Source organism: Cervus elaphus, chromosome 11 (assembly GCF_910594005.1).
Source record: "Cervus elaphus chromosome 11, mCerEla1.1, whole genome shotgun sequence".
Lineage (NCBI taxonomy): Eukaryota > Metazoa > Chordata > Mammalia > Artiodactyla > Cervidae > Cervus > Cervus elaphus.
Window position 1 is genome coordinate 32,615,077 of NC_057825.1, and position 27,896 is coordinate 32,642,972.

At 46.9% G+C, this 27,896-nt stretch overlaps 1 protein-coding gene across 3 annotated transcripts in view; it reads left to right on the forward strand.

Annotated features, from left to right (window-relative positions):
- The window catches only part of GAREM2 (GRB2 associated regulator of MAPK1 subtype 2), a 33,696-nt gene continuing 5,800 nt past the window's right edge, over nt 1-27,896 (forward strand). Inside the window, exons 1-3 of one of the 3 annotated variants that reach the window (XM_043917375.1) lie at nt 1-826; nt 21,059-21,199; nt 27,544-27,674. In XM_043917375.1, the coding sequence (XP_043773310.1) occupies nt 27,648-27,674 (27 nt within the window). In that variant the 5' untranslated portion in view covers nt 1-826; nt 21,059-21,199; nt 27,544-27,647. Of the gene's footprint in view, nt 827-17,858; nt 18,106-20,785; nt 20,826-21,058; nt 21,200-27,543; nt 27,675-27,896 lie in introns of those variants that run through there. The other 2 variants (XM_043917373.1, XM_043917374.1) reach the window with 2 other exon arrangements.

Sequence of the window (27,896 nt, forward strand, 5' to 3'; positions counted from 1 at the left end):
AATTACGGCTATGAAGAAACTGTAAAATTAAATATAGAGTCGCTGGAGCCACCTTGCGACCCTTCCTGGGAACTGCATGTCTTCATTGTGACACCAGAAACTTCCCCAGAGCCCATCAGTCAGAGATCCATTCTCAAGAATTTATGGGAAACGCAACCACACAAAATTACATTCCCTCTTTCAACACCCAGAAAGATGGGAATAAAGGAGTTTTTAAGTATAATTCTACAAAGACCGGGAAAAAAAAAAAAGGCAAGAGATCTGTGAGAATTAAAAAATTTACACAAAAATTGACCTGTGTTTTAGGTGGGAGATAGAAAACAGCTAACTCTTCTAGGGAAGAAATTACAATCTAAGTGTTGCTTGTCAATAAAAAGCAGATTTTTTCTGGATCCCACAAGTTGCGGTAGGTACAGGACTACAGAGAAGATAAACATGTGGCAATGGGTTAAAAATGGGGATGAGTAGAAAGTCTGTATATGAAATGATGGGATCCTGAGGTGTCCATGCTCACCCCTCACAGCCAGATGTTGCTACCACCCTTCCTAGAGGCTTCTTATGGGCAGAAATGGAGTGACAGAGCCTCCAGACTTGAGGTCACAGGGTGTGGGGAAAAGTGGGGATGAATCATAGGGTCAAACACCAGGACTTTTGTGAACATCTGCATCTTGAATGATGAGCTCCTCTCAGATTCTTTCCTTCCTTATCCCTTCCCTCTCCCAGAATTTTGGCAGCCAGGCCGAAAATTAGGAATGACCTCTCTGGAAACCTGGCCCGAGAGAAAAGACTCACAAATGCTGTCTGCTGGAGGTTTGCTAACTAAAAGGTAGGCTCATTGCAGATATTCTATGTTGAAAGTCTCCAATCATCAAGATAGATGGACATAGGTAGTTTCTAGTCTAGTATATGAGATCATTCAAACACAGAAATGTATAGACACATCAATAAAAATCCACATACCTGATACTCAGACCTAACAGATATTTGCATTCAATCAGAATATTCAGTTCTTCACGTTAACATAAATGAGAGAATAAAACAACAACAACAAAACCAAAAAAGGAAATAAAGGAAAAGCAAAGCAGAATATCAAAGAAAAAGCTAAACTCACTTTAATTAATATTCTTGGATAGGAGATGACATTGACTCCAAAAACTACAAGATTAGAAGTCATAAAAAAGAAACAAAGAATGAGATAGGATTCTCTAAAATAAAAACTATTAATTGAAATAAAAGCTTCAGGAGAAGAATTAGATAAGTCAAGGAAATCTCCCCAAATTAAAAAACACACACAAAAAAGAGTGAGAAATAGAAAACAGGAGTAAGTGATAAGAAATTTAGAGGGCCAATCTAAAGGCCAAATCTGATTATCTGGAAGTCTAGAAAAAGAAAATAGGAAAACAGAAGGAAAGTGATTATCAGAGAAAGGATATAAGAGAACTTCCCAGAATTGAGGGATTTTAGTCTCTGGGTTGGCCTAGCACAAAAAACAAAAAATTATCTGTGCTCATCATGACATTTTGAAACTCCAAGAATAAAAGAAATTTTTTTTTTAATCCAGAGAAAAAGAATAGGTCACATATAAAAAGAACCTGAATGGATTTAAATGTTCCTCAAGTAATATAGAGACCTAAAAAACAACTCTGAGTGAAAGGATATTCTATGTAGAATTCTTTTTTTTTTTTTAAAATAATTTTTATTTATGTATTTTTGTCTATGCTGGGTCTTTGTGGCTGTGCAGGCTTTTCTCTGGTTGTGTTGAGCGGGGGCTGCTCTCTAGCTTTGGTGCTCGGATTTCTCCTTGTGGTGGCTTCTCTTGCTGTGGAGCATAGGCTCTAGGGCGCATGAACTTCAGTAGATGTGACTCCTGGGCTCTGGAGCACAGGCGAAATAGCTGTGGCACGTGGGCTCTTCCCGAATCAGGGATCAAACCAGTGTCTCCTGCATTGGCAGGCGAATTCTTTACCACTGAGCCACCAGGGAAGCCCCTATGTAGAATTCTATACTCATTCGACTTACCTGTCAAATGTAAAGTGATGTACCCAAATAGGCAAACAGCTAAATGTTTCCTTCCCTAGTTTGACTTCTCAGGAATCTGCTGGAGGACATACTCTAGCAAAAGGAACAAGTGCATCGAGAAAGAGGGAGACCTGGGATCCTGTGGGGCTGGTGCCACTGGCCTAGGGAACAACCGATCTTGAGTGGACCCTGAGGATGTGGTTTCTAGAAACACAATGTGAGAAATAACATTGACAGGTGGTGGACACTACAGAGCTGATGGTCCATGTGAAGAGTAAGGAAAGCCCTTCTACCAGTTAGGGAGCAGGGATAAAATCTGCCTGGTTTACCACTGGATCTCCAGTGCCTGACTCTTCCTGGACCATAGTAGCTGCCCAGTAAATCATGCTAAAGGACTGAATGAATGAATGCATGAATGAGAATTGATCAAGCTTCACATATGTGCTTTGAGCCAGGCAATACAGCAGACACCTAGAAATACAGGATAATATTAAATGCATGGCCTGGGGCTTCCCTGGTGATCCAGTGGCTAAGATTCCAAGCACCCAATGCAGGAGGCCTGGGTTCAATTGCTGGTCAGGGAACTAGATTCCACAATTTGCAACTGGGAGTTCGAGTGCCTCAACTGAGACCTGGTGCAGCCAAATCAATATTAAAAATAAATGCACAGTCAAATTCTCAAAAAGGCAAGGACAACGAGGGGACAAATAGGTCACTTAGAAATCATATTGCAGGGCTTTAATTTACACATACCGAGAAAGGCAACATGACAGCTCATGATCACACAGCTGATAATAACTGAGTGGGGTTGCAGGAAGCCTGGGTAGCCCTCCTCCCAATTCAGTGTTTCCACTTTATCCTGGTGCCTCTCCACTTCCTTGAGAACTAGCAGAACTAAGTACAGGGCTGTGACGGTATTAAAACCCCCACTGCTGGGCTGTGATAAATCCAGTGAGATGCACAATGCAGGGGTGGAACAGTCCCTTGAGTTTCCCCTTTTAAACTGGTGACAGTGATGAAAGAGAATAAAACTGACTGGAGAATTCTGAAAGAAAATGCTTTCTAGAGAAGTGGAAAACTGAAAGAGGGAAAATCTCTTTTAATGTTTCACACCAGAGTAGGGCAAACAACTTGAAACATGCTGGAAGATCTCTAATAGTTACCCAAAAGTAAAGCACCCTCCCTTGATTCCAGTCTCCACATCCCTCTCCAGCTCCCATCCATTTCTCTCTTCCCTTTCATAGCAAAACTCCCTGAAGGGCTGTCTCTACTCTTCTCTGCTCCTTCTCCTTGAATCGATTAAGTCAACACTGCATCCCCATCCCCTGTCAGGATAGCATCTTGCTGGCGTCACAGCAGTGCCAACCTGAGGTGTTGATTCGTTCATCTCACATCTCACTGAAACGTCTTCACTTGGCTCCCAGGACACCACTTTCTCCCTCCCTCCCTTGTCCTCCTCAGACTTGCTGTGTCCTCTTCATCTTCCTGACCTCTAAGTGTTGGAGTGTCTCAGAACCCAGTTCTCGGACCACTTCTCTCGCCTTTACCTACACTGATGCCCCAATGAACTTCATCTAAGTTCATGGCTTTAGACACCCTGATGTCTTGATGACTCCAATAGCTCCATAACTCCAAACTCATCCACTGCCTGTTCAAACACCCACTGGTGTAACTGTCCTAAAGGGACCTGGATTCCCCTGCCCAACCCTTCCATGGCCTTCCCCATTTCAGAAAACGACCAAGTCATGCCTCCAGTTGCTCCAGCCATCCTCGAATTCTACTTCTCTCACACCTCAAACCCAATGCATCATCAAATTGCACTGGTTGAACCTTCAAAATATACCTAGAACCCCCCCCGCAGCCCCATCACCACAGTTCTACCGAGGCCAGCATCCATCAGCTTCTCCCCTGCCCATGGGCTCTTATCAACACTGTGGATGGTGACCTCTGAAAACATTTAGATTACATCATGCTTCTTTGCAAAATACTTCAAAGGCTTTACATTTCACCAGAATAAAAACGTAAATCCTAAAATCTCCCCCATCGCCCCTCTTCCCCTTCTGACCATGCTCTGCCTCAGGACCTTTGTGTTTGCTGTTTCTTCTGTTTGAGAAACTCATCTTCCATAAGTCAAAACAGCTCACACCATCATTTCTTTCTGGTCCCTGCCTGAATGTACCCTTATCACTGATGCTTCCCTGGCCACTCTGCACAGAACGGGAACAACCACCCCAGCCCTGGATTCCCTACCCTTTTCTCCTTGCTTTCTGTTTTCTTCCATAGTTCTTCCCAGCACCTGACATGTTAGAATTTACTTGTTCAGTAGTTTATAGCCTGTCTCCCCCCTGGGCTATAAGCTCCATATAGGCAGGGACTCATCTTACTCCCTGCTGTGTCTGCAATACAGTAAGTCCCCCACACACGAATGTGTTCCACTCCAACTGCATGTTTGTAAGTCAAATTTGTTTGTGAGTCTCAATTTGTTCCTAAGTCCAACAAGATTAATAAGGGTACCCAACTAATACAATCAGTTATGTCGTACTGTACTGTTATAAGTTTATAATACTGTTATAGGTTTGCACACAAATAATATGTAAAAAACAAAGACAAAAAATGAAGAAAGTATTTTTAATCTTACAGTACAGTGCCTTGAAAAGTACAATAGTACCAGCTACCTCACCCCTGCCTTTATGCTTGCTTCTGGACATCCTGGGTTTGAAATAAAGATACTGCACTACTGTGTTCTATACGGTACCCTACAGTACACAGAAGCTCAACCACTTGTGGCAGATGCACGCATGTGACAATGTATGCCAGACAGGGGAACTAACTTACAATATTGGACATGTGAATGCGTGTCCACATCTTTGAAAGTTCGCAACTTGAAGGTTCATATGTAGGGAACTTCCTGTACCTTGTGGACTTGGCACATGGAAGACACTCAGCAAGTATTTGCTGAATGAATGAACCTGATCTCTCGTGCCCCTTCTTCCTGCTGGGAAGTTAGTGAGAAAAGGGGACCCTGGGAAGTTCTCAGTGAGAAAAAGGGACCGCAAAGCAGTCTTGTGGCATTTTCTCAGGATCATGGAGGGATTCCTAGGGTCCCTGAAGATGCTAGTTTGAGCCCTCAAAGGGAAAGGGCTGGACACGGTGCACCATAATTCCTTGCTATGCCACTCACTTTTTATAATCTGATTTCAGTTAATTCTGACTTTGGATATAGACTCCATGAGGTATGTGTTATTATCCCCATTTGGCAAGTGAATAAATATCGAGTTGGCCAAACAGTTCACTCAGGTTTTTCCATACCATCACATCTTACACCTAAGTGAAAGTGCTAGTCACTCAGGTGTGCCTGGCTCTTTGTGACCCCATGGACTGTAGCCCACCATGCTCCTCTGTCCATGGAATTCTCCAGGCAAGAATACTGGAGTGGGTTGCTATTTCCTTCTCCAGGGGATCTTCCCAACCCAGGGATTGAACTGGGGTCTCCTACAACAGGGAAAGACCCAGTGAAAGTGTTAGTCACTCAGGCGTATCCAACTCTTTGTGATCCCGTGGACTGTAGCCCACCAGGCTCCTCTGGTCCATGGAATTCTCCAGGGAAGCATACTGGAGTGGGTTGCTACTTCCTTCTCTAGGGGATCTTCCCAACCTAGGGATTAATTCAATACAAACTTTTGACCAACCCAGTACAAACTCAACAAATTATGCAACTTGTCAGAATCATACTAGCAGAGAGAAAAACTCAGGCCCTATCCCAGGTGGGTCTGATTCCCATGTCTGGGTGCTTACCTTCCCTGGAAATCCATGTCCTAATGGAGGGCACTTTTGCTCCTTGAAATCTGTTGTAAAAATAGAGCAGTACTTTGGGAAATAATATGAGATGTGTATATACTATAATATTACCACTGAATATGGGACTCAACCTTGTACCACATAGAGGTATATTATATACAACTGATTAGAGTTTACAATTCCTTTTTTTAGAACTGATTAAATGTCTTTATTAAAATTTGAATTCCCATAATATTGTAATGAGAAGTGCTCACATAAGTAGCAAATAGAATAGACTCTGGTCATTTATAAAATAGCATTATATGAAACAAGTCTCAATAAATTTTGAAAGATTGAAATATTAAAAGCATCTTCTCTGATCACAATGGAATGAAATTAGAAATCAGTAATAGAAGGGAAACTGGAAATTTTACAAATATATGGAAATTAAACAATGTATTCTGTTTTTTAAAGTAAGGTGTAACTGATATATAACATAATATTAAATTCAAGTGCACGACATAATGATTCGATGTATGTATATATTGCAAAACTATTACTACAATAAATCTAGTTAACATCCTGTACCAGATATAGCTGCAAGATTTTTTTCCTTGTGATGAGAATTTTTAAGCTCTACTCTCTTAGCAACTGTTAAATATACAATACAGTATTACTAACCACTGTCTTGATGCTGTACATTACACCTCTGGACTTATTTTATAACTAGAAGTTTGCACCTTTTGACCACCTTCACTCACTTCACTCTACCTCTCAACCCTCTGTTTCTGGTAACCAACAATCTGTTCTCTGTATCTATGTACCTTTTTCATTTGTCTTAGATTCCACATATAAGTGAGATCATACAGTATTTGTTACTCAGCGTAATCCCTTTCATGTTACATGAAAATTGCAGGATTTTCTTCTTTTTATGGTTGAATAATATTCCATTGTATTGTATGTGTGTATATGTCTGTCATTCTCTTTGTCCATTGATGGACATTGGGGTTATTTCCATGTCTTGGCTATTGTAAATAATATTGTAAGGAACATGGGGGTGTAGATACCCTTTCCAGTTAGTGTTATTGTTTCTTTCAGATAAATACTCATGGTGGAATTGCCAGATCATTTGATAGTTCTATTTAAAATATTTTGAGGAAACTTCATGCTGTTTTCCACATTGGCTACACCCATTCATATTTGTACCAACAGTGCTTGGGTCTTCTCTTTTCTCCATTACCTGCTAACATTTGTTATTTTTTCTTCTTGATAACAGTAATTCTAATAAGTGTGAGGTGATATCTCACTGTGATTTTTATTTGTATTTCTCTATGATGGGCATGAGTTTGAGTAAACTCCGGGAGTTGGTGATAGACAGGGAGGCCTGGCGTGCTGCGATTCATGGGGTCACAAAGAGTCGGACACGACTGAGCGACTGAACTGAACTGAACTGAACTGAATGATTAGTGATGTTGAACACTTTTTCATGTACCCATTGGCCACTGATATGTGATCTTTAGAAAAATGTATATTCAGATCCTCTGTCAATTTTTAAATTGGGTTATTTGGGGTTTTTTGCTATTGAGTTACATGAGTTCTTTGTATGTTTTGGATATATATAAAGGGTATATATTTGGGTATTTATATATTTGGGTATATATATATATAGATATATAAAGGGTATATATATATTTGGATATATATAAAGGGTAACCCTTTATCAGATATGTGATTTGCCAATGTTTTTTCCCATTTGGTAGATTGAATCTTCATTTTTGTTGATGTATAGCATAGTGACTATAGTTAATAATACTGTATTATATATTTGAAAGTTGCTAAGAGACTAGACCTTTAAAGTCTTCATCACAAGGAAAAATATCCATAACTATGTTTGGTGATGGATGTTAACTAGAGTTACTGTGGTGATCACATCATAATGTATACAAATATTGAATCATCATGGTATATACTTGAAACTAATAGTGTGATGTGTCAGTTATACCTCAATAAAAAACAAAAACAAGACCATAAAAAACAATATGGTCTTAGCATAAAGATAGACGTATAGACTAATGGAACAGAGTAGAGAGTCCAAAAATAAACTCTCACATACGTGACCAAGAATTCAACTTTCCAACCTTATGGACTGTATCCTTTGTGACCCCATGGACTGTAGCCCCCCAGGCTTCTCTATCAATGGGGATTCTCCAGTCAAGGATACTGGAGTGGGTTGCCATGTGCTCCTCCAGGGGATCTTCCCAACCAGGGATCAAATCCCGGTCTCCCGCATTGCAGGCAGATTCTTTACCAACTGGGCTACCAGTGAAGCCTTACGTGCCAATTATACCTCAATAGAAAACAAAAGCAAAACCATAAAACAATATGGTCTTAGCATAAAGATAGACATATAGACTAATGGGACAGAGTAGAGAGCCCAGAAATAAACTCTCACATATGTGATCAAGAATTCAACTTACTGAGAAGGCATTGCTACCAGCTGTTGATTGACAATGTGAGTAACTGGGTGGGAGCTCTCCCACAAGTTCTGGAAACTTCTTGGCTTGACTGTAAGCTCAGGGCTCTTAGGTGCTGGCTTCCATCCCTGCTGCCCAGTTGGTGGTGAGAAAACTGGCGAAAATGCCAGCAAAGCAGGTGGTAAGGGTAAATTTGTGGTTTATGATAGGAGAACTTGCCTGATTATAAAATATCAACCATGTTGTGTTGCCTTCTTCAAAATGTCTGATCTTAAGTCTGGAGAAGGAAACTCAGATCTTTCAGAACCATAAATATTGTCCAGGCTCTACTGCTCTGCCAAGCTCTACTTGCTCTCGTCTTCTACAAGTTCTACAGTTGTATATTTTACATTTAGGTCTATGAAGCCATTTTGAATTAGTTTTTGTGAAGGGTGTAAGGTCTGGGTCTAGGTTCTCTCCTTCTCTTGCATGTGGATGTCCTGTTGTTCTTTGTTGAAAAGACTGTTCTTTCTTTTGCCATGTAATTGCCTTTGCTCATTTGTCAAATATCAGCTAACCATATTTGCCTGTGTCTATTTCTGGGCTTTCTTTTCTCTTTCACTGATCTATGTGTCTTATTGCTGGGACTGCAATTTCAGTGGAATTATTGGACAATCCGTCTCAGCAGACAAAGGCAAAGCTGTCGGAGCCTCAGCTAATTCGTTGACTTGATTCACACAAAAGAGGTTGGACAGTTTCTACAGTTTTGCTTCATTATTTGCTGTCGCTTGGGCCCAGATGATACCAAGGCCATCTGAAACGTTTATTCAGGCTAGTGTGGTTCTGAATGGTATGAAAGACAAGTAGCACAAAATCTCTCTATTGAATAAAGTAATTTTTAAAGGATTCTGAAGCTTTTCATGTTGTGAACATAAACATCACCATTTAAAAGCAAGAAATGAAAAGGCTAATGAAACTTCAGTTTAAAAACATCTTCGTGACTGTGAAGCTTAATTAGAAGAAATTAACAAAATTTAAAATATGGAATAATGATGGGACTTCCCTGGAGGTCCAGTGGTTAAGACTTGAGCTTCCAATACAGGGGGTGTGGGTTCGATCCCTGGTCAAGAAACGAATATCTCACAAGCCTCTCAGCCAAGAAATCAAAAAACAGAAGCAATGTTGTAGCAAATTCAATAAAGACTTTAAAAATGGTCCACATTAAAAAAAATCTTTTAAAAATACGGAATATTGAAAGTAACAAAACATGTTATTTGTTACTTTTTTCTTAAGCTTAAAATACTGTTTAAAATACCATTTTTAGGGCTTTCTTGGTGACTCAGTGGTAAAGAATTTGCCTGCCAATGCAGGAGACACCAGTTCGATCCCTGATCTGGGAAAGATGGCACATGCGCAGAGCAGTTAAGCCTGTGCGCCACGACTACTGAGCCCGAGTGCTGCGACCACTGAAGCTGTAATGTTCAACTCTTCACTCAGCGCTCTCCCCAGCAGAGTGAGCAGCTAAGCCCGTGCGCTCTAGAGCCCACAGACAGGAACAAGAAAAGCCACTGCAGTGAGAGACCCGAACTCTGCAACGAAGAGCAGCTCCCGCGCACTGCAACTAGAGGAAGCCTGCACAGCAACAAAGACCCAGCACAGCCAAAAATAAAATAAATAAATAAAATTATTAAAAAAAATACTATTTGCAGTCAAAATGTTTTGGACAAACATGCATCATTATTCACTTGAAAACTAAGTGTATCCACTAAAAAAATTAAAAGCCCAAATTATAAGAGGTGTAGTTTGATTTACTGTGTTTACTATTGACCAAAATTTAAAATTCTAGCTTCCTGAAATAAATATTTCATGAGTTATTTATTCTTAGGAAGGAGCACTTCAGGAACAACCTATAGATAAGGATTGGGTTTCAATTTCTCTTTATCCCTATAATGTTCTCTTCTTTTATGATAAAATATAAATATGCAATACAAATCCCCTTGAATAAGTTCCTTTCTAGGTTTCCTTGCCTAATGAACTACAGTAGGTAAATTACAAAAGCCAACCAAGTTGTGGTTCTTTCCTACTTCACAGGTTTCTAAGACATTTTATAATTCACATCACAGAAATAGAAAAGAAAATCTTCAATGAATTCTTAATTATAGAGAACTTAAGAAAAGGAAATAAACACAATGTTATACTTTGACTAAGTGCTGAAAGTAAACAAATTGAGCTTATTAAAAAATGTCCTTAGGAATGTCCCAGCCCTTTATAAGAACACATGATGACAATATCCATATGATGTTCCAAATATCATCAGGAAGACTTCCAGTCTGTTCTTTGGTCTATACAGCCTGCTAACAGATGAATTTATTTTATTTTATTTTTAACAGATGAATTTAAAAGCAGAATAGAATATGCAGTTGATCCTTATATATTGGCCTTCAACCTTGTTAAATTCATCTATTTCATTTCAAGATGGGTTTATTCAGGAATCGGCAAGAATTTGGGGGACTTCCCTGGTGGTCCAGTGGTTAAGAATCTGCCTGCCAGTGCGGGGGACATGGGTTTGATCCCTGGTCTGCAAAGATTCCACATGCCGTGGGGCAACTAAGCCCATACACCACAACTACTGAATCTGTGCCCGTGCTCTACTGCAATGAGAAGCCCATGCACCACAACCAGAGAAAGCCCATGTGCAGAATGAAGACCCAGTGTGGCCAAAACAATAAATAGATTAATTAATTTTTTAAAAAAGAAGAATCAATAATTTGGGCTAGGCAGTCTGTAGAACCACAGGCAAATCTGGAGAAAAAAGAAGAGAAAACTCTTTTATAGAGGAGAAGGGGGAATTGGGAGGAGCTATTTTATTTTATTTTTTTGTGGGGGAGGAGCTATTTTAAACAGAATCCATTGGAGGAAACTGGGAATTCAAAGTATAATGACTTTTCATTGGCTGAGTTGCGACAATCTCTCGTTGACTAGGCTATTGTCTGGCAGGAAGAAATTCCTCCTTCCTTTTGCCAGGTAGTGAGGTAGTAACCTTCCTCCTATATTAGAGATGCAAAGGTACAGTGTCTTTCTGTTGGGTCTGCAGTTGACAGTGGAATGGTAGGACATGAGAGTTTACCCCTCTGGCCTCCCAACTCCATTTTAAATGGGGGTTCTGTTTATTAACTTTCACAGCATGATTTCTAATGGATGTGTAGTTCTCCATGGTACATTTGCCTTAGAAATGCCTAATGAAAGCATAGCTGCCCTCAGCCACAGTTCAGAGATGAGATGAGATGAGATACAAGTAACAAAATTTATGACTACCACTTATTAAAATGTGTATCTGAAACCATGCCAAGTGCTTTATGTACATCCTACATGAAGTGGTACTATTTTTATCCCCATTTAACAATGAGAGACAATGGCGTACTGGTAAATGTTTTATAACTACTCTCTAAGAAAAAAGTCCTGATTCATAGCATTTTCCAACTTCCATGGTATAAATATTCCCACTATGGCCGATTTAGAGCTATCAGCAAGGCATTACTAAGCAGAGTTGGGAAGAGATGAATAGTGGCACACCATTATATAGTTTTCCCACTGTACAGAAAGAATAGACAAAAATAACTAACAGAATAGAAAATAGTAAAATGTAATAAAATAATGAAGTAATGAGTTTAAGTATTTATTATGGTTGTCTAGGGTTTTTCCAGTGGTCATGTATGGATGTGAGAGTTGGACTGTGAAGAAAGCTGAGCACCGAAAAATTGATGCTTTTGAACTGTGGTGTGGAGAAGACTCTTGAGAGTCCCTTGGACTGCAAGGAGATCCAGCCAGTCCATCCTAAAGGAGACCAGTCCTGGGTGTTCATTGGAAGGACTGATGCTGAAGCTGAAACTCCAGTACTTTGGCCACCTCATGCGAAGAGTTGACTCATTTGAAAAGACCCTGATGCTGGGAGGGATTGGGGGCAGGAGGAGAAGGGGACGACAGAGGATGAGATGGCTGGATGGCATCACCGACTCGATGGACATGAGTTTGAGTAAACTCTGGGAGTTGGTGATGGACAGGGAGGCCTGGCGTGCTGCGATTCATGGGGTTGCAAAGAGTCGGACACGACTGAGCGACTGAACTGAACTGAACTGAACTGAGGGCTTCCCTGGTGGCTCAGATGGTAAATCAATCTGTCTGCGATGCAGGAGACCAGGGTTCTATCTCTGGGTTGGGAATATCCTCTGGAGAAGTGAATGGCTACCCACTCTAGTATTCTTGCCTAGAGAATTCAATGGACAGAGGAGCCTGGTGGGCTACAGTTCATGTGGTTGCAACAAATCAGACTTGACTAACACTTACACTTTGTATTATGGTTGTCTAATGTAAGTTGTTTAACTGTAACTTTTTATAATTTAATTTTTGATAATAGCTGTGTTTAATAACCCACTTGTGAAATTTCTGTAATTTTGACAATTGGCTCTCACCACTGGAATGAGATTAAGTTACTTGCACAGCCACTGGACTTCAAATGTCATCCTCTCAGTTCAAGGACTATTTTGCCTTATCCGTTGATGCCCGTTGTAAGTCACATAATTATTAGTCCATGTGGAGAATCACATAGGAATAGATAAAATGGGGGAGGTGTGTTTAATAATACAACACAATACATTCTATGGCAGTGGTGTGGTGTGCACAGTGAGAAAAGAATCAGTTCTATCTTGGGAAATTAGGTGTTTTAAAGGGAAGGTAACACTTAAGCAAGGATCAGCAATGGCTGCTGACATGAAATATAGACAACTTGACATTGTGTGTTTCCTGATGGAAGGACCACTGTCTCTTACAGTTATGCCAAGAAAGCAAAACTCAAATAATCTGTATTTGGTTTACTACTGACAATCTACTACCAATTTAGAGAAAATTAGCAGATAAAACAACATATAAAACTATCCTATAGGACTGAATCAACAAAATCTAGACTATAAGAAAACTACAGGACATATAGTCCTATTTCTCCTATAAATAAATTGCAAGAAAAATATGCATGGATCTTATTGGGAACTTGATTTAAATAAATTGTAAATAAATTCTCCAGCCAGACAGTTGGGAAAATATGAACACCAACTAAATATTTTATGATACTAGGAAAATATTGTTAGTTTACTAGTTGCAGTTAACTTTTGTTAGTTTATTAGTAAACATTGTTAGTTTATTAGTTGCAGTTAAATTTTGTGAAAAAAGTTCCTATCTTTAGAGATACATATTCAATATTTACATAGATGAAGTGATAAGACATCCAAGATCTTTTCAAACTTCTATGAGGATATTTATGTTCAACTGATCTTTGATAAGGGTGCCAAGACAATTAAATGGGAGAAAGAATAGCCTTTTCATCAAACAGTGTGGGGACAACTGGATATCCACATGCAAAAGAACGAAGCTGGATTCCTACCTCATACCATACACAAGAATTTACCCAAAATAGATCACGAAACTAAGACCTAAATATAAGAGCTAAAACTACAAAAATTCGTAGAAGAAAACATAGGAGTAAATCTCTGTAGCCTTAAGTTAGACAATGTTTTCTTAGATACAATGCCAAAAGCACAAGCAACAAAAGAACAAAATGGATAAACTGGACTCCATCAAAAGCAAAAACTTGTGGGCTGCCAAAAGCTTATCAGGTGAAAAGACAACCCACCAAATGGGAGAAAAGATTTGCAAATCATATCTCTGATAAAGGACTTATATCTAGAACATATAAAGAATGTTTGCAACTCAACAATAAAAAGACATTTAAATATAGGCAAAGAATTTGAATCTTCATTTCTCCAAAGAAAGTATACAAATATCCAATAAGCACATGGAAAAATACCCAGCACTATTAGTCATTAAGGAAAATATATTAATAAATCAAAACTACAATGAAATACCACTTCAAATCCGCTAGAATGGCTATTAAAAAAACAATACACATCGGCAAGAGTGCAGAGAAATTGAAACTGTCGTATATTGCTGGTGGGAATGTTAAACAGTACAATCACTTTGGAAAACAGCTTGGCAATTCCTCAAAATGTTAAACACAGAGTGGACTTCCCTGGCAACACAGTGGTCAAGACTCCATGCTCCTATGCAGGAAGCACAAGTTTGATTCCTGGTCAGGGAACTAAGATCCACGTTTCACTCAACATGGCCAAAAAAATAAAACATAGAGTTGCCATATGACTCAGCAATTCCACCACAAGGTAGAGAAGTGAACATATATGTCCACACAGAAATGTGTACACAAATGTTCATAGTGGAGTTATTCATGATGCCAAAAAAGTGGAAACAACCCAAATATCCATCAACTTATGAATGAATAAATAAAATGCGGTTATCCATACACTGGAATATTATTCAGCAATAAAAGTAATGAAGTACTGAAACGTGCTGCAATGTGGGGGAACCTTGAAACTTAATGCTAATTGAAAGAAGCCAGTCATATTAGACCACACATTTTATTATTCCATTTGTATGAAAATGTAGAGAAACAACAAATTTATAGAGCTAGGATGTAGACTGGCAATTGTTTACAGATGGGGGAGGGCTGGGGAAAGGGACAGACTGCTAATGGTTAGCAATGTCTTTTAGGGAAGGATGATTTGTTTGAAAATTAGATCGTGGTGATGGCGGCACAGTATGGTGACTATACTAAAAACACTGAAATTGTACACTTTAAATGGATGAATTGTATAGTATGTGAATTATGTCTCAATAAAGCTATTTTTAAAAAATTCTACCAGGAGGAGAAATAAATAAGATCAGCCATGGACTGGTAAATGTTGAAGCCAGGAGAGGAGTACGGGGGGTACTCATAATACTATTATCTCTAGTTTACAGTTAAAATTTTCTGGGGACTTCCCTGGCGGTTAAGACATCGCCTTCCAATGCAGGGGGTGCAATTTTGATTCCTGATGGGGTGAACTGAGATTCTACATGCTGTGCAACCAAAAAACCAAAACCTAAAACAGAAGCACAATTGTAACAATTCAATTCAACACAATACAATTCAACACAATTGTAACAAATTCAATAAAGGATTTAAAAATGGTGCCCATCAAAAAAATCTTGAAAAAAAAAATTTCTGAAAGAAAAATTGGATACGCCATTTCCTAGACTTCTCAGATGTGCTTAGCCAGATGTTCTCTGACCTTTCGGAGTTCATGGGCTCAGAGAAGTTCATCAGTCCTTTCAGGTGGGGTGGAGTGGAGTTGTTTTACACCTAACCCAAACTGCTGCCGCCCACTTTCACCATCTTTCTACTCCACTGACCACTCTGCCCACTCACGGGCAGCTTGGCCAGCCTCTGCCACAGCCTGGCCTCTGGGCCAGTAGTGGGCCTCTGCCAGGGCCAGCCCCCTTTCCCGGCCTCCTCCTCCAAATCCCTGACTTCTGCTATGTCCTCCTCTCTACTTGTCACCACCCACCCGGTCGGAGCGGGAACCCATAGCAGGGCAGCTGGGACCCCAGTGAACCAGCTTTTGCCTCCTCCCCTCAGACCTCTCTGTCCCCCACACAGACTCTCCCAGAGGGTGAAACTCAGGCACAGCCTCACACATCATCCAGGCCCCTGGCTCTCACTTCCAGACTCACGCCCCCTCTGGCCTCTCTGTGAGTATCCTCCTCCCTCCGGGTGCTTCCCTGCTCTCCGTGCTGCCAGCTGCCTTCCAGCAATCTCAGCCCAGGGACAGATCTGTGAGAAGCTGAGTTCCTTCCTACATGACTCTTGAGCCCTAAACAAGTGAAGGGATGTATATGTTTGGGCACATTGAGGTCCCTGGAGATCTGCCAATGGTTAAAAAGCACTAGAAAGGTTCTGGAACATTCTACAACAACTAGAGGTTGGGCAACCAGGTAGCAACCAGTTAGGTAGCTCTGCTTGATGTCTGACACCTGTGTGGTCTCTGACTCAGCCGGAATCCAGAGTGACTTCGGTATGAAATACAAAGGGTGGCCTGGAGGAAAGAAGATCAGAGGAGGAACTGAAGACAGGCTGCAACGGCAGAATCGGAGAGGAGGAAGGGCCATACGATGAATGGCAGAAGCAGAATTGCCAGGACTTGGTGACCAGTTGGACATAAGGATTAAGAAGAGCTCCAGGTGGGGGGAATCAGGTGAAAGGTGATGGTTAGGATAGAAAATAAAAGAGGACCAAATTCAAGTGTGATTGTTGAAATGGAATGCCTGTGAATCAGTCCTGTGGCGGGTAGCAGGGCTTAGCTGGAGACTGAGGTCTAGAGCTGAAGTGAACCAGCAATGCTGTGGTGTGGCATCTACATCAGGGCTCAGAGGCCTCTCTCAGGGATAGGGTGGCCCTATGGTCCGACCCTGCTTTACACTTGCAATCCTGGTTTATGCCTATTGTCCCTGTTAGCACTTCCTTCACTTTCAAAAGTGTCCCAGTTTGGATGACAAACTATCTTCCAGTCAGAGGTCTGTTTCTTTCCTGCTCTGTGACCTTAGGACCAAAGCATTTCTGCTCTTGGCGTCTCCCGTTTCTTTCCTCTGCAAAAGATGGAGATTGAACAGTGGTGTGAGATGTCCCTTCCGGCTGAGAAGTTGTGTCCATCTTATCTGGTGCCATCTCTCTTGGGGTTCAGGTCACCATATGTGGGATGTCAGTCATCTCTGAAGAGAAGGTTTGTGTGTATGTGTTGCGGAGGAGGGGGTACCCAGGCTGAGGACTAGCGTCCATGGAGCCCTTTCAGCACTAGCCTGTGTCTATGCTGGAGCCATCTGGTTCACAGGACATGTGATAATTGGTGAGAAAGGGCTGGAAACTTGGAAAGTGCTCTTTGGTGAGGGCAGAGGGGTGGTATTAGGCTTCGGTGACTACCTGGGAAGGCAGTGGGACTGTAGTCAAGTGAAAGTGAAAGGTGATCAGTCGTGTCCGACTCTTTGCGACTCCATAGACTGTACAGTTCATGGAATTCTCCAGGCCAGAATACTGGAGTGGGTAGCCTTTTCCTTCTCCAGAGGATCTTCCCAACTCAGGGATTGAACCCAGGTCTCCTGCATTGCAGGTGGATTCTTTACCAGCTGAGTTATTAGGGAAGCCACTTGTAGTCAAACCTGGCTTCAAATCGAGTTGCCACTTGACCTCTCTGAGTCTCAGTTTGCTCATCAGTAAAATGGGGTTTATAAGGCGGCCTTGCCAGGATGTGTCAATCTGGAGGTGATAGTGTTGGAGGCAGCAACCTTGGAGGTGTTACCAGTCTGGTATCGCAGCGGCTGAACTACGGGCAGAAGCTTTAGGAAGCGAAGCCAGGAGCCATAGCGGACGGGAGGAGATTCCAGGAGGCCGGGGGGCACCAACGGGCGCGGACTGGCTCTGCTCGTGGCGGGGAAGCGGAGATCCTAACACGCTGGCCGGGGAAGGGGAGGCCGGCCCCGCAGATGCCGCTTCGCGTCCTCGATTACCCACCGGGCTCCCGCCTGGGGTCGCCGGTCCCCGGCTGTCACCTGGACGCTCGGGGAGGGGGCGAGGGAACCGGGCGGGAGGGGAGGCGGGACCTGGAGGCCGGGGGGTGGGGCGAGGGGCGGGTGGCGGGGGCCGGCGCCCCGCGGGGAGGCCGGCCACGTGACGCCCGCAGCCCCGGGCCGGGCGGCCAGGCGGGGAGCGCCGCGGCGGCCCCAGGAGGTGGCGGCGGGCGCGGGAGCCCGGGCCGCGCGGGACTGGTCGTCGGGGCCCCGGGACGGCGGCCCCGGGGCTCCCATGCCATGGAGAAGCTGGCGGCCGGGCTGGCCGGCCTCCGCTGGAGCATGGGCGCCTTCCCGCTGGACCTCATCGTCAGCCGCTGCCGCTTGCCCACGCTCGCCTGCCTCGGGCCAGGTACCGGGGGTGCTGGGGAGAGGGGCCGCAGGGGGCTCTCCCGGCAGGTGCCAGCGGGGCCGTGAGGATGCGGCCCCTGCCCTCCTGCTCCTCCGCGCGGACCTCGCTCTGTTCCAGGCTTGCCTCCCCGGAGATCCGGGGTCCGGAAACCGAGGGGATGCCTCCTCCCGGGCCCCGCGGACGGGCACAGGGACAGAAACCTGGGACCGGGACTGGAGCCGGGCCCCGGAGAGAGCTCTCCGGCCCAGATGGACCCCGGAGCCTGGCGGAGCCACCCAGCCCGTCCCGTCGGTGCACCCCCTTCTCTCGCCGCCCTCGGACCCCCGTCCGGGCCGCGCCCCCCTCCATCTCTTTGTCTCTGGCCTCTCACCTCGATCCTCCCGCATCCCTGGGCCTCGGACTCTTGTCTTCACGCTGCCGCCGCCCCCCACCCTCACCCCACGTCTTGGGACTCTTCTTGCACCCTCCTTTCGCGGCCCTGGGGTGGTGGGCAGCCTCCGCTCCCCGCGGACCGGCAGGCCACCTCTGGGCCTGAAGGAGGGAGTCCTCCCTCCCGGCGCGCCCCCAAGCCCCCCACCCCCGACCCCCGGCCCTTCCCACATCTTGCTCCACTTCTTGGGGTCCCGGGGGCCCAGGTTGCTCTGCTGATGCTTGGGGGCCCGAGAGGGGTGCCCGGAGGCTGCCCAGAGCAAGGGGACCGTTTCAGGAAAAGGGGGCCGCTTGGCTGGGGGAGGGGCGGGAGCCGGGGCTGGCAGCCAGGCCGGGGGTTTTGTGTGTGAGAAGAATAGGGGTTTGGCCCGCGTTGGCACACTCGCTTCCCTGAATGCTAATGCGGCCCGCGGCTTCAGGCTTGTCTCCTCTCCGCGGGGGCCGGGAGCCCCTCCTCCGACCCGCCGCCGCCGGGAGTGGGCACAGCGAGTGTCAGCGTGTCCAGGAGCGGGCTCCGTAAAGGATCTAAGCCGGGGCCGTCGGGCAGGGGTGCCTGGCGGTCCAGTGTCTTGTTCTCGCCCATCATCAGCATGTGATGCTGATGTCAACAGCAGAGCTGTGTGTGTGTCTGCGTGTGAATGGAATATGCTGATCCTAGGTCGTGCCTGGCCACTTTCCCACACATCCGCTTTGGCATCTCCCCCTCCTGGGGGTCTTTTTTTGAGGACAGGCAGGCCTCTTTTGGGCTCCCTTGACCTCTGGCCCCCTTGTCTTGTCTCCTGCTGTGCACCCGTTATAATGGTCAGTTTATTGTCCTCCTACTGGGCTGCGGGCTCCTTGAGGTAGGGCATCCTGCCTAACAAAGATTATGGAAGGATTGAATGAACGAATGAAGGCATGAGCAACTGGTATAATGGCCCAGCCGTCAGTCTGTGACAGTGGTGGCTATAGCTGTGGTCACCTTTTGTTGTCAAAATTGTGAGTTGTGAATATGTGATCAAAAGTATATCTTGGCCCGTGGATTAGTGGGACCGTGAGACTGAGTTGCGTCATAGGGGTGACAAGCCCCTATCGCTGTGATCTAGGTGGCTGTGTTGACTCCACTGTTGGTGACCTTGATCCATGGTTGGTGTGTATCCTGTGTGGCTGTGGCCTGCATCCCTTGGAAGGGCAGGCTGGGGCTTAAGAGAGCTCTAAGAGGAGGTTTTGGAGTAGGAGAGCTTTCTCTGCCCCAGGTGAGGAGTTGGGGAGAAAGCCCCACACCCCCAACCACATGTACACAGACACGTGATGAGAGCCAGGCCCTCCTTGCAGGTCCTGAACACTCCCTCCCCTCCCCCCATCAAATGCACACACTTCAGGGAGTCCCCAGCCATCAGAGTAAACCATTTCCCATTTGGTTGGGTGGCAGAAATTTATTAAGTTGTGTTGGAGGGAGCGTCCCCCACCCCCACCCTACCCACCAGCTGCATCCAGGAGACGGCTCCAAGCCTCCTGGAAGCTGGGCCAGCCTCCTGCTCTCCTGGAAACTGTTGCTGGGGTTGGAGCCTCTGGGGCCCGGGCCCCTCCCAACACCTTTGCCCCAGTGCAGCTTCCCCTAGGACTATCCCCCTCCCCTTCTAAATCCTCTCCCCGCCCCCCCCCCATCCCCGCCACCCGCCTCCTCTGGCCTTCATCACTATGTCCCACAAACTGGGAGGTGAAGGACTCTGGGAGGGAATGCCAAGAAGCAGCTTCTCTGAGGTAGGACCAGGGGGTATCTGAGACCCCAAAGGTTCCCTCTCCTTTGGGGTCCCTTGGATGAAGAAGCCTGTCTGTGGCAGTGGGCGAGAAGGAAGGGGCTGCCCAAGGGAGCCGTGAATCAGCTCCTCTAAGCCCCGCTATTCTCCTGACCCGAGTGACCCACAGCTCTGGGCTCCACAATGGACGACCCCTTCTCAGCCCTTTCTGGGCCCCCAACAAGGCCCTCCTTTCTTGGCCCAGGAGCTGACTCGGGGCTGAGAATTCTGCTGGTGTGAGTTGTGGTTCTGAGGTCCAGCCCAAGTGTCTGCTGCTCAGCGCTGTCTCCCATCTTCCCTGCTGTCCCTCTCCCGCCTCAACTAGTTTGCTGCCCCTTCTGCGAGAGCTCAGACTGCCTCCATTCAGTGCCTCAAACTGGGCCCGTATCCTCTGTTCACATCTCTCCCCACCTCCCTCCCCCTGGACCTGAGGGCTCCTGGAGGGCAGGGGCTGGCCCGTCCGCTGGGAGCAGTGGCAGTCCAGTAGAATGATAAATGCAGGATGGAGGCTGGGTTGGTTGCTGGGGCCCCATTGGAAGCCTGAGCCCTGAGAGACGGGGCCTGATTCAGCCCCGAGGTCACAGCTGGCAGCCCCCTGTCCCTGGAGCATTGCTGGCCTGGACAGGGATCATGGGGAGCTGTCCTTGGGCGGTGTCTCGGTGAGGAGGTCACCCTGTCTGTTCTCTCTGCCCCTCCTAATGTTCTCTTTTCTGTCCTCCCTCCTCTGTCCTCCTGCCCCCTCCCAGGGGAGTATGCTGAGGGCGTCAGTGAGCGAGACATCCTGCTCATTCATTCCTGCCGCCAGTGGACCACGGTGACAGCCCACACCCTGGAGGAGGGCCACTACGTCATCGGGCCCAAGATTGACATCCCCCTGCAGTACCCAGGTGTGCCCAGGGACAGATGGCACAGAGCCAGTGGGGGATGTAGGCAGGGGGATGGGGTGCAGGAAGTCTTGGGAACTGGATGTTGGTGACTGGCTTTTCCTTAGAGCTGCAGGGATGAGAGAGGTCATGGCTGATGAGCCGGGCGGGGGGTGGGGGGCAGTGGTGATTAGGGTTAGAGTTAGGGTCCAGTGGTTTTCATACTGTTGTGTGAAGCCCCGGGTTTCTGGTTACAAACCTTTGATTCCTATTTTAAAGTAGATTTGAAACTAATGATTAAAAAAAATCCACACCTTCATATCACTACAAGTCAAACCTTAAACCCTGACTAGAGACGTTTGGTGTGTGCCACAATCTGCCTCATTAACCCTTTTTGTACAGACCCTCAAAGAAAATATCTCTTGCCAGGCTTCTCTCAGTATTGCGCAACCCAAAGACATAGAAACAAAGGGATGCCCAGGCTGATTATATGGCTGCATCTGCTAGCGTTAATCCTGTTTTTCTGATGTTTGTGTTAAATTTATTGTTTTCATTGATTGACTTTTTTTTTAAAAGTCTTTATTGAATTTGTTACAATATTGCTTCTGTTTCATGTTTTGATTTTTTTGGCACCAAGGCATGTGAGATCTAAGTTCCCCACCAGGGATCGAACCCATACCCCCTGCATTGGAAGGCGAAGTCTTAACCGCTGTGCCACCAGGGAAGTCCCCATTGATTGACTCTTAAGTGAATGTTAAAATTTTAAAACTTTTAATAAAATTATGCTAGAGACCAGGGCTTCCATGGTGGCTCAGTGGTAAAGAACCCGACTGCCAGTGCAGGAGACCTAGGAGACTTGGGTTCGGTCCCTGGGTCAGGAAGATCCCCTGGAAAAGGAAATGGCAACCCACTCCAGTATTCTTGCCTGGGAAATCCCATGGACAGAGGAGCTTGGTGGGCTACAGTCCAGGGGGTGCAAAGAGTTGGACACAACTTAGCGACTAAACAACAATGATTATTTACTTTTATCTATTTTATATGTGATGCTGATGTCCTAAAGATTTTGTTTAAAGAAAGGATTCTGCTTCTAAAAAAAGAAGCCCTTTGATTTTACACAGGATGGAACAGAAGGCCTAGGAAGGGAAACGACCTGCCCAGGGTCACACAGCTAATAAGCAGAAGAGCAAGAGCTAGCACCCAGGCATCTTGATTCTTGGGCTGGTGCTTGCTGCCACATCAGGGATGCAGGGTTGTTGTTCCCTGGATGAAAAGGGTGCAAGACTGGTGGCCATCAGCCCAGAGATGCCCCTATTTAAGCCCAGGAGCCCACAGCTCCTGTGTATCAACATGTGCTGCTTTACAGACACTGGGCAGAGCTTTGCCACCATCACAGCCTCACAGCAACCCTGTGAGGAAGTCTCAGAGATCCAGGAGTTAGGAGTTAGATCAGTTCTGTGTTTAACTGCTGCCCACCCCCAAACAGGGCTTCCTTGGTGGCTCAGATAGTGAAGAATCCGCCTGCAATGTGGGAGACCTGGTTTCGATCCCTGGGTTGGGAAGATCCCCTGGAGAAGGGAATGGCAACTTACTCCAGTATTGTTGCCTGGAGAATTCCATGGACAGAAGAGCCTGGCAGGCTACATACCATGGGGTTGCAAAGAGACTGAGCGACTTTTACTTTCACCCTGCAACAAAGGTTGGAATCCTTGGAGCTGGGAAGGCTCCCAGCCCCTTCCTCACAGGTCTGCTGTTCCCCCTCTGGCCCTGCCTGGTTCTCCCCTGAGTCAGTGGGACAGGACCAAACCCTTTTCAGGGCTTCTGCTTTTTACAACACCCTGTGAACTTGTTGTATTCCTGTAGTCCCCACACCCCATTTTGAAGATGAGGAAACTCAAGTATCTTTCTGACCTGGGGTTCTCCCTGGAGCCCCTGGAAAGGCCTGCCCAAGTTAGAAACTTCCCAGCCTGGTATTTGGCATTGGTCCAGGGAAAAGTCCCAGGTCATCTCATTGGGACAAAAAAGCAAAGACTGGGGGACTTCCCTGGTGCTCCAGTGGTTAAGACTCTGCCCTTCCACTGCAGGGGGCGCGGGTTCCATCCCTGGTCGGTGAATAAGATCCCGCTGCCAAAAAACCCCAAAACAAATCAGGGAAACCGAGATCCAGAGCCTCCTAGGGAACTGTGGGTCCACGGGGTTCCTGGCTCTTTCCCCCCATCGCTTTTGGTGGCCCCTTGACTGTCTGTGTATGGCGGTGATCATGGGGTGACAGCTGGCTAGCCGAGGTTTCGCATCCCTGACCCATCTTTCCATTGGGCTGCTCGCGCCCCGCCTGGTTGGGGGTGGGTAGGGAGGCCGAAGCCCCCTAGGAGGGGGAGGGTCGCCGGCAGGTTAACGAGGAAGCTCTGAGTGCACAGCCCGACGCTGGTTCCTCCTAATGAATTAGTAATAGCGCGGGCTGGCGCGCGGGCGGGGGCGGAGGCTGCGGACCTCGGCGAGAGCCGCCGCGGTGGGCGGGGTGGGGTGGGGTCCAGGCAAGGTTCACCGCCGTGGGAGGCAGGGAGACCGGCCTTCTCCCGGGTCACTCCCCCAGCAACTCCCCGCCTTGCTTCCTGCTCCGGCGGCGGACCCTGCGGAGCACCGCGTGAGCCAAGTTGTATGCTTCCATTTTACCGATGGGAAAACCGAAGCCTGTAGGGATTAAATAATTTGTGCAAGACCATACAGGTGGCAGGTGGCACCAGGTCTGTCCGACTCTCAAGTCTGTGCATTTACCCACCATTCTTTAAGGAACATCTGCTCTGGGTCAGGTGCTTTGGGAGTCTCGGGCAGGGAGGAGGGGCAGGCCAGGGTGGGGCACTTCCCTAGAGCCGCGGGGGGTCGAGGGAGAAGACCTCGTGTCTCTTGTAGGGGGAAGGCAGGGGAGGAAGCTGACCCCAGTGGGACTGCAGAGGGAGGAGAAGGCTTCCCGGGGCCAAAGCATCACTCCCCAGAGGTCTTCTTTCCTTCCTCCCGGCAGTGATGACCGGTGCTGGGCTCAGGCTGCGGCGGAGGGGGTGGTGCTGGCTACCATGGTTACATCGATCTTCTCTGCCACATCCTCCCCCAGCTCTAGCCCTGACTTGGCTCCAACTCTCCCCACAGGGGGCAGTGGGCATTTCTCCCTGCCTGGCTGCTTGGAATTGGTGGTGGTGGTGGGGGGTGGTGGGGGTTGTGTGTGGCTATGGGGGCGGCGACTGGATGAGGGAAGGGGTGGTGCCCCTCTTGGATGGTGGCAGACCTGTGATTCCTCACCCGCTGGGTCCCCTCCCCAGGGTATCCTTACTGCCCTCGAGGGCTGTGGCTCATCTGAGGCCTCTTCCCACCAGGGTCTCAGAGTGGTTGGAGCAGGGTGCGGGGTAGGGATGGGGTGCATTCCCTTTGGGTTTCTCTGGGCATTTCCCCCTCTCTTGGTTCTCCCTTTTCCTGCTCTTAGATGTTGACGCTGCAAGCGCTGCCCCGGGCCCTCTGCTCTGCACCCCTGCATTAGGACGTGGGTGTCTCCATCTAGGTTCTGGTTGGGCTTTGAAACCACCACATCCCCCATGCTGTATATACAATGCTGTGTGTGTTCCTGCTAGGAGTACACTGTGGGATTTCTCTGGGAAGGGGGTCCCCAATGGGTCGGGATCCTCTTTTCTTCCTCTTCCCTGAGCTATCTGGCCTGCCCCACAGCTGACACTGCCTGCTGTGGGCCGCTGATCTTCTGTTACTTCTGACTGCACGTCCCCAAGCCCTGCGCCCACACGCTCACCTGCCTCCCGGAGGAGCACCCCCTGCAGGGCCTCATTTGGCCTCCCCAGTTTGGCCCATGCTCCTGATAGCTTACAGTGTGCGGTGTTGGGTTCATGCTCTCCGAAGATTTAGCTCTGGGACTAGGGACCAGGCTTGATCACTCAAGAGCTTTTGTGTAGCAGAGTTTTATTGAAGTATGACAAGGGACAGAGAAAGCTTCTGACATAGACATCTGAAGGGGGACGGAGAGGGCCCCCCTCGCTAGTGTTAGCAAGGGAGTTATGTACTTTTTAAAATTAGTTATTATAATAAATCAGAAGCATGGCTCAAGGTTGTAAAGATCTTACTAGACCTACTCCCATAATGTACATTTTAAGATAATAGGATTAGCCAGAAGGTTTTTCAGGAAGGAGAAACTGTCCTCAAGCAGGATATATCATTGTCATATAATCCTTAGTACAGAGTTTAAACTGAGTTGTTTGTTGTGTAATCATCAGTTCCGGGCTTAAAGGAAAAAACGTTTTATGTGACTAAGGAATGTAGACAGAAAAAAAAAAAAAAGTTTATCCTTTTCTCCTCCTTGAGATTCCCAGACCCCTCTGTCCTTGGGGACCCCCGGATTTCTTATCAACCTGCATAGGAATTGACTCTCTCACTCCCCAACTGGTTCCTTCCAGAGTCCCAGTTTTGGTTAACAGCTCTGCTGTCTCCATTTCTGACCAGGCTGGTAGCTGGAACCCCTTCCTCCCTGACCACTCGGCAGTCACTGCAGTCTGATGAGGCTTCCTACTGGAACCTGTACCCCTTGTTTTGTTTATTTGTTGCTCTCCCCTCAGCTGATGCCCCTGCTTTTTTCCAGAACTCGTTACTGGGTTATTTACCTAAGTGTACTTGTTATCTTTATAGAGTTCACCTTTGATCCTGGTCTTTCTTTGCTCAGAACACACCAGTGGGTTTCATTTTTACAGAATAAAGTCCTACCATATGGCATTCAGAGCTTTTCATAAACCAGTCACTATCTGCTTCACCCCCTCATCACCCCCCTCAAATCTTACTCTCCAGGCACACTCACCACGTTGGGCAGACAGTTTGCTTCTGTGACCATGTGTCTTGACTCATGCCGTTTCTTCTGTGTGGAATGTTCACTCTGTAAAATTCATTCTTATGATCCCCCCACACTGCCAGGCAGATTTCCCCCAACTTGGTGGTCACCTCGTCTTTTGTTGAGTCTGTTGTAGCCATCCCGTCACACCCTGCTATCACATACTGTATCTGGATTTGATATCTTGAGGGCAGATCATATCTTACCCAGATCTGCCCCCCTCATTGGGCCTAGGCTAGTGTCTGGCACACAGTAGGTGCTCTATAAATTCTTGTGGAATGAATAAATGAATGTAATAGGCAGCAACCACCAGAATCACTGCAGAAGTTAGAGTCACCTTGTCTTCTCTCAGCCTATACAAGACTCTCTTCCTCCTGTGTAAGGCCTAAAAAGAGGCCAGATGCCAGCCTGGTTCACAGCCTGTCTTTGTGCTCATGTAAGTGGGCACATGGGGCTTCCCAGGTGACTCCGTGGTAAAAAAATCTGCTTGCTAATGCAGGAAACACGGATTCCATCCCTGGGTCAGGCAGATCCCCTGGAGGAGGGCGTGGCCACCCACTCCAGTATTCTTGCCTGGGAAATTCCATGGACAGAGGTGCCTGGTGGGCTACAGTCCATGGGGCTGCAAAAGAGGTGGGGATGACTTAGCAACTAAACAACAACAACAACAAGGTGGGCACATAAAAGGTATGCGGCCAGTGAGGTCAGACAGTTAACACAAAGGGGTGTCAGCACTACAGATTAGCATCATTCTTTAAAGCGTGTGTCTTCTGGGGACATCTGCTGAGCCAGTGGAAATATAGCCTTGGACTGCATGCAGGTCGGGAAGACCTCATCTGAGGGAGGCAGCTTGCTGGGCTCAGATCTGAGGCTTCTGGGACAGTGGGGCTGGATGTTGGACCACAGCAGGCTTTGGGAACAGACCAGGAGTCAGAGTCTCCTTGGGTCTCCAAAGCCTGGGGCTCGGCCCTGGTTTGCCCATTGCTTCAGTGTGGGTTAGCAATCTAAAGCTAACACAGGAGGCTAGATTCAGACAGGGCCTGCAAACATCTGCTCCAGTTTTTTCAGATGAGGATTCAAAACCCCCGAGAGGGGAAGGGATTTGTCTGGGTCATAGCAAGTCAGAGTGGGGCTGGGACCAAGCTAGGCATTAGCATCCCCAATGCCACACTAATGTTGGTATTCAAGTGTTTGGGTACCAGTTTGCCCTTGGGTTTCTCTAGGCAGACACCTGCTGGCCTTGTCACACACCCACTAACTCTCCACTGGGTAAGGGCTGTGCTCTATTTGCTAGGAATCTGTGCTCACCTCCCTGCTGAGTCTTGAACCAGCTGACCAGCTTCCACTAGTGCAAACCTGCCCTTCTGCCCACCTGAGTTCCAGAAGGACTGGCTGACACGAGGGGCGAAAGATGTGGGGACCAGGAGGCCTCTCAGGATGCAGGCCTTCCCAGCAAGAAGGCCCACCCTAGCAGCCTGTGTTCCCTCCTGTGCAGGGAAGTTCAAGCTCCTGGAGCAGGCCCGGGATGTTCGGGAGCCCGTGAGGTACTTCAGCAGCGTGGAGGAGGTGGCCAGCGTCTTTCCTGATCGCATCTTTGTGATGGAAGCCATCACCTTCAGTGTCAAGGTCAGTCCTTTCTGCACCGGACATGGTGCCCCCAGGTTCCATTATCCTCAGGGGCAAGCCTGACCCTGGTTGGAGGGTTCCCGTTAGGTTCTGAGAGGCAGAAGTGTCACAGTGTGGCTTCTGGCAGCCCCCTGAAAACCTTTGGCTAGGTGTATGAACTTCCTGGAACTGGGCCCAAGGACTTCCTGCAAAAGGTGGGGAAGCAGGAAGTGTGTGTGGAGG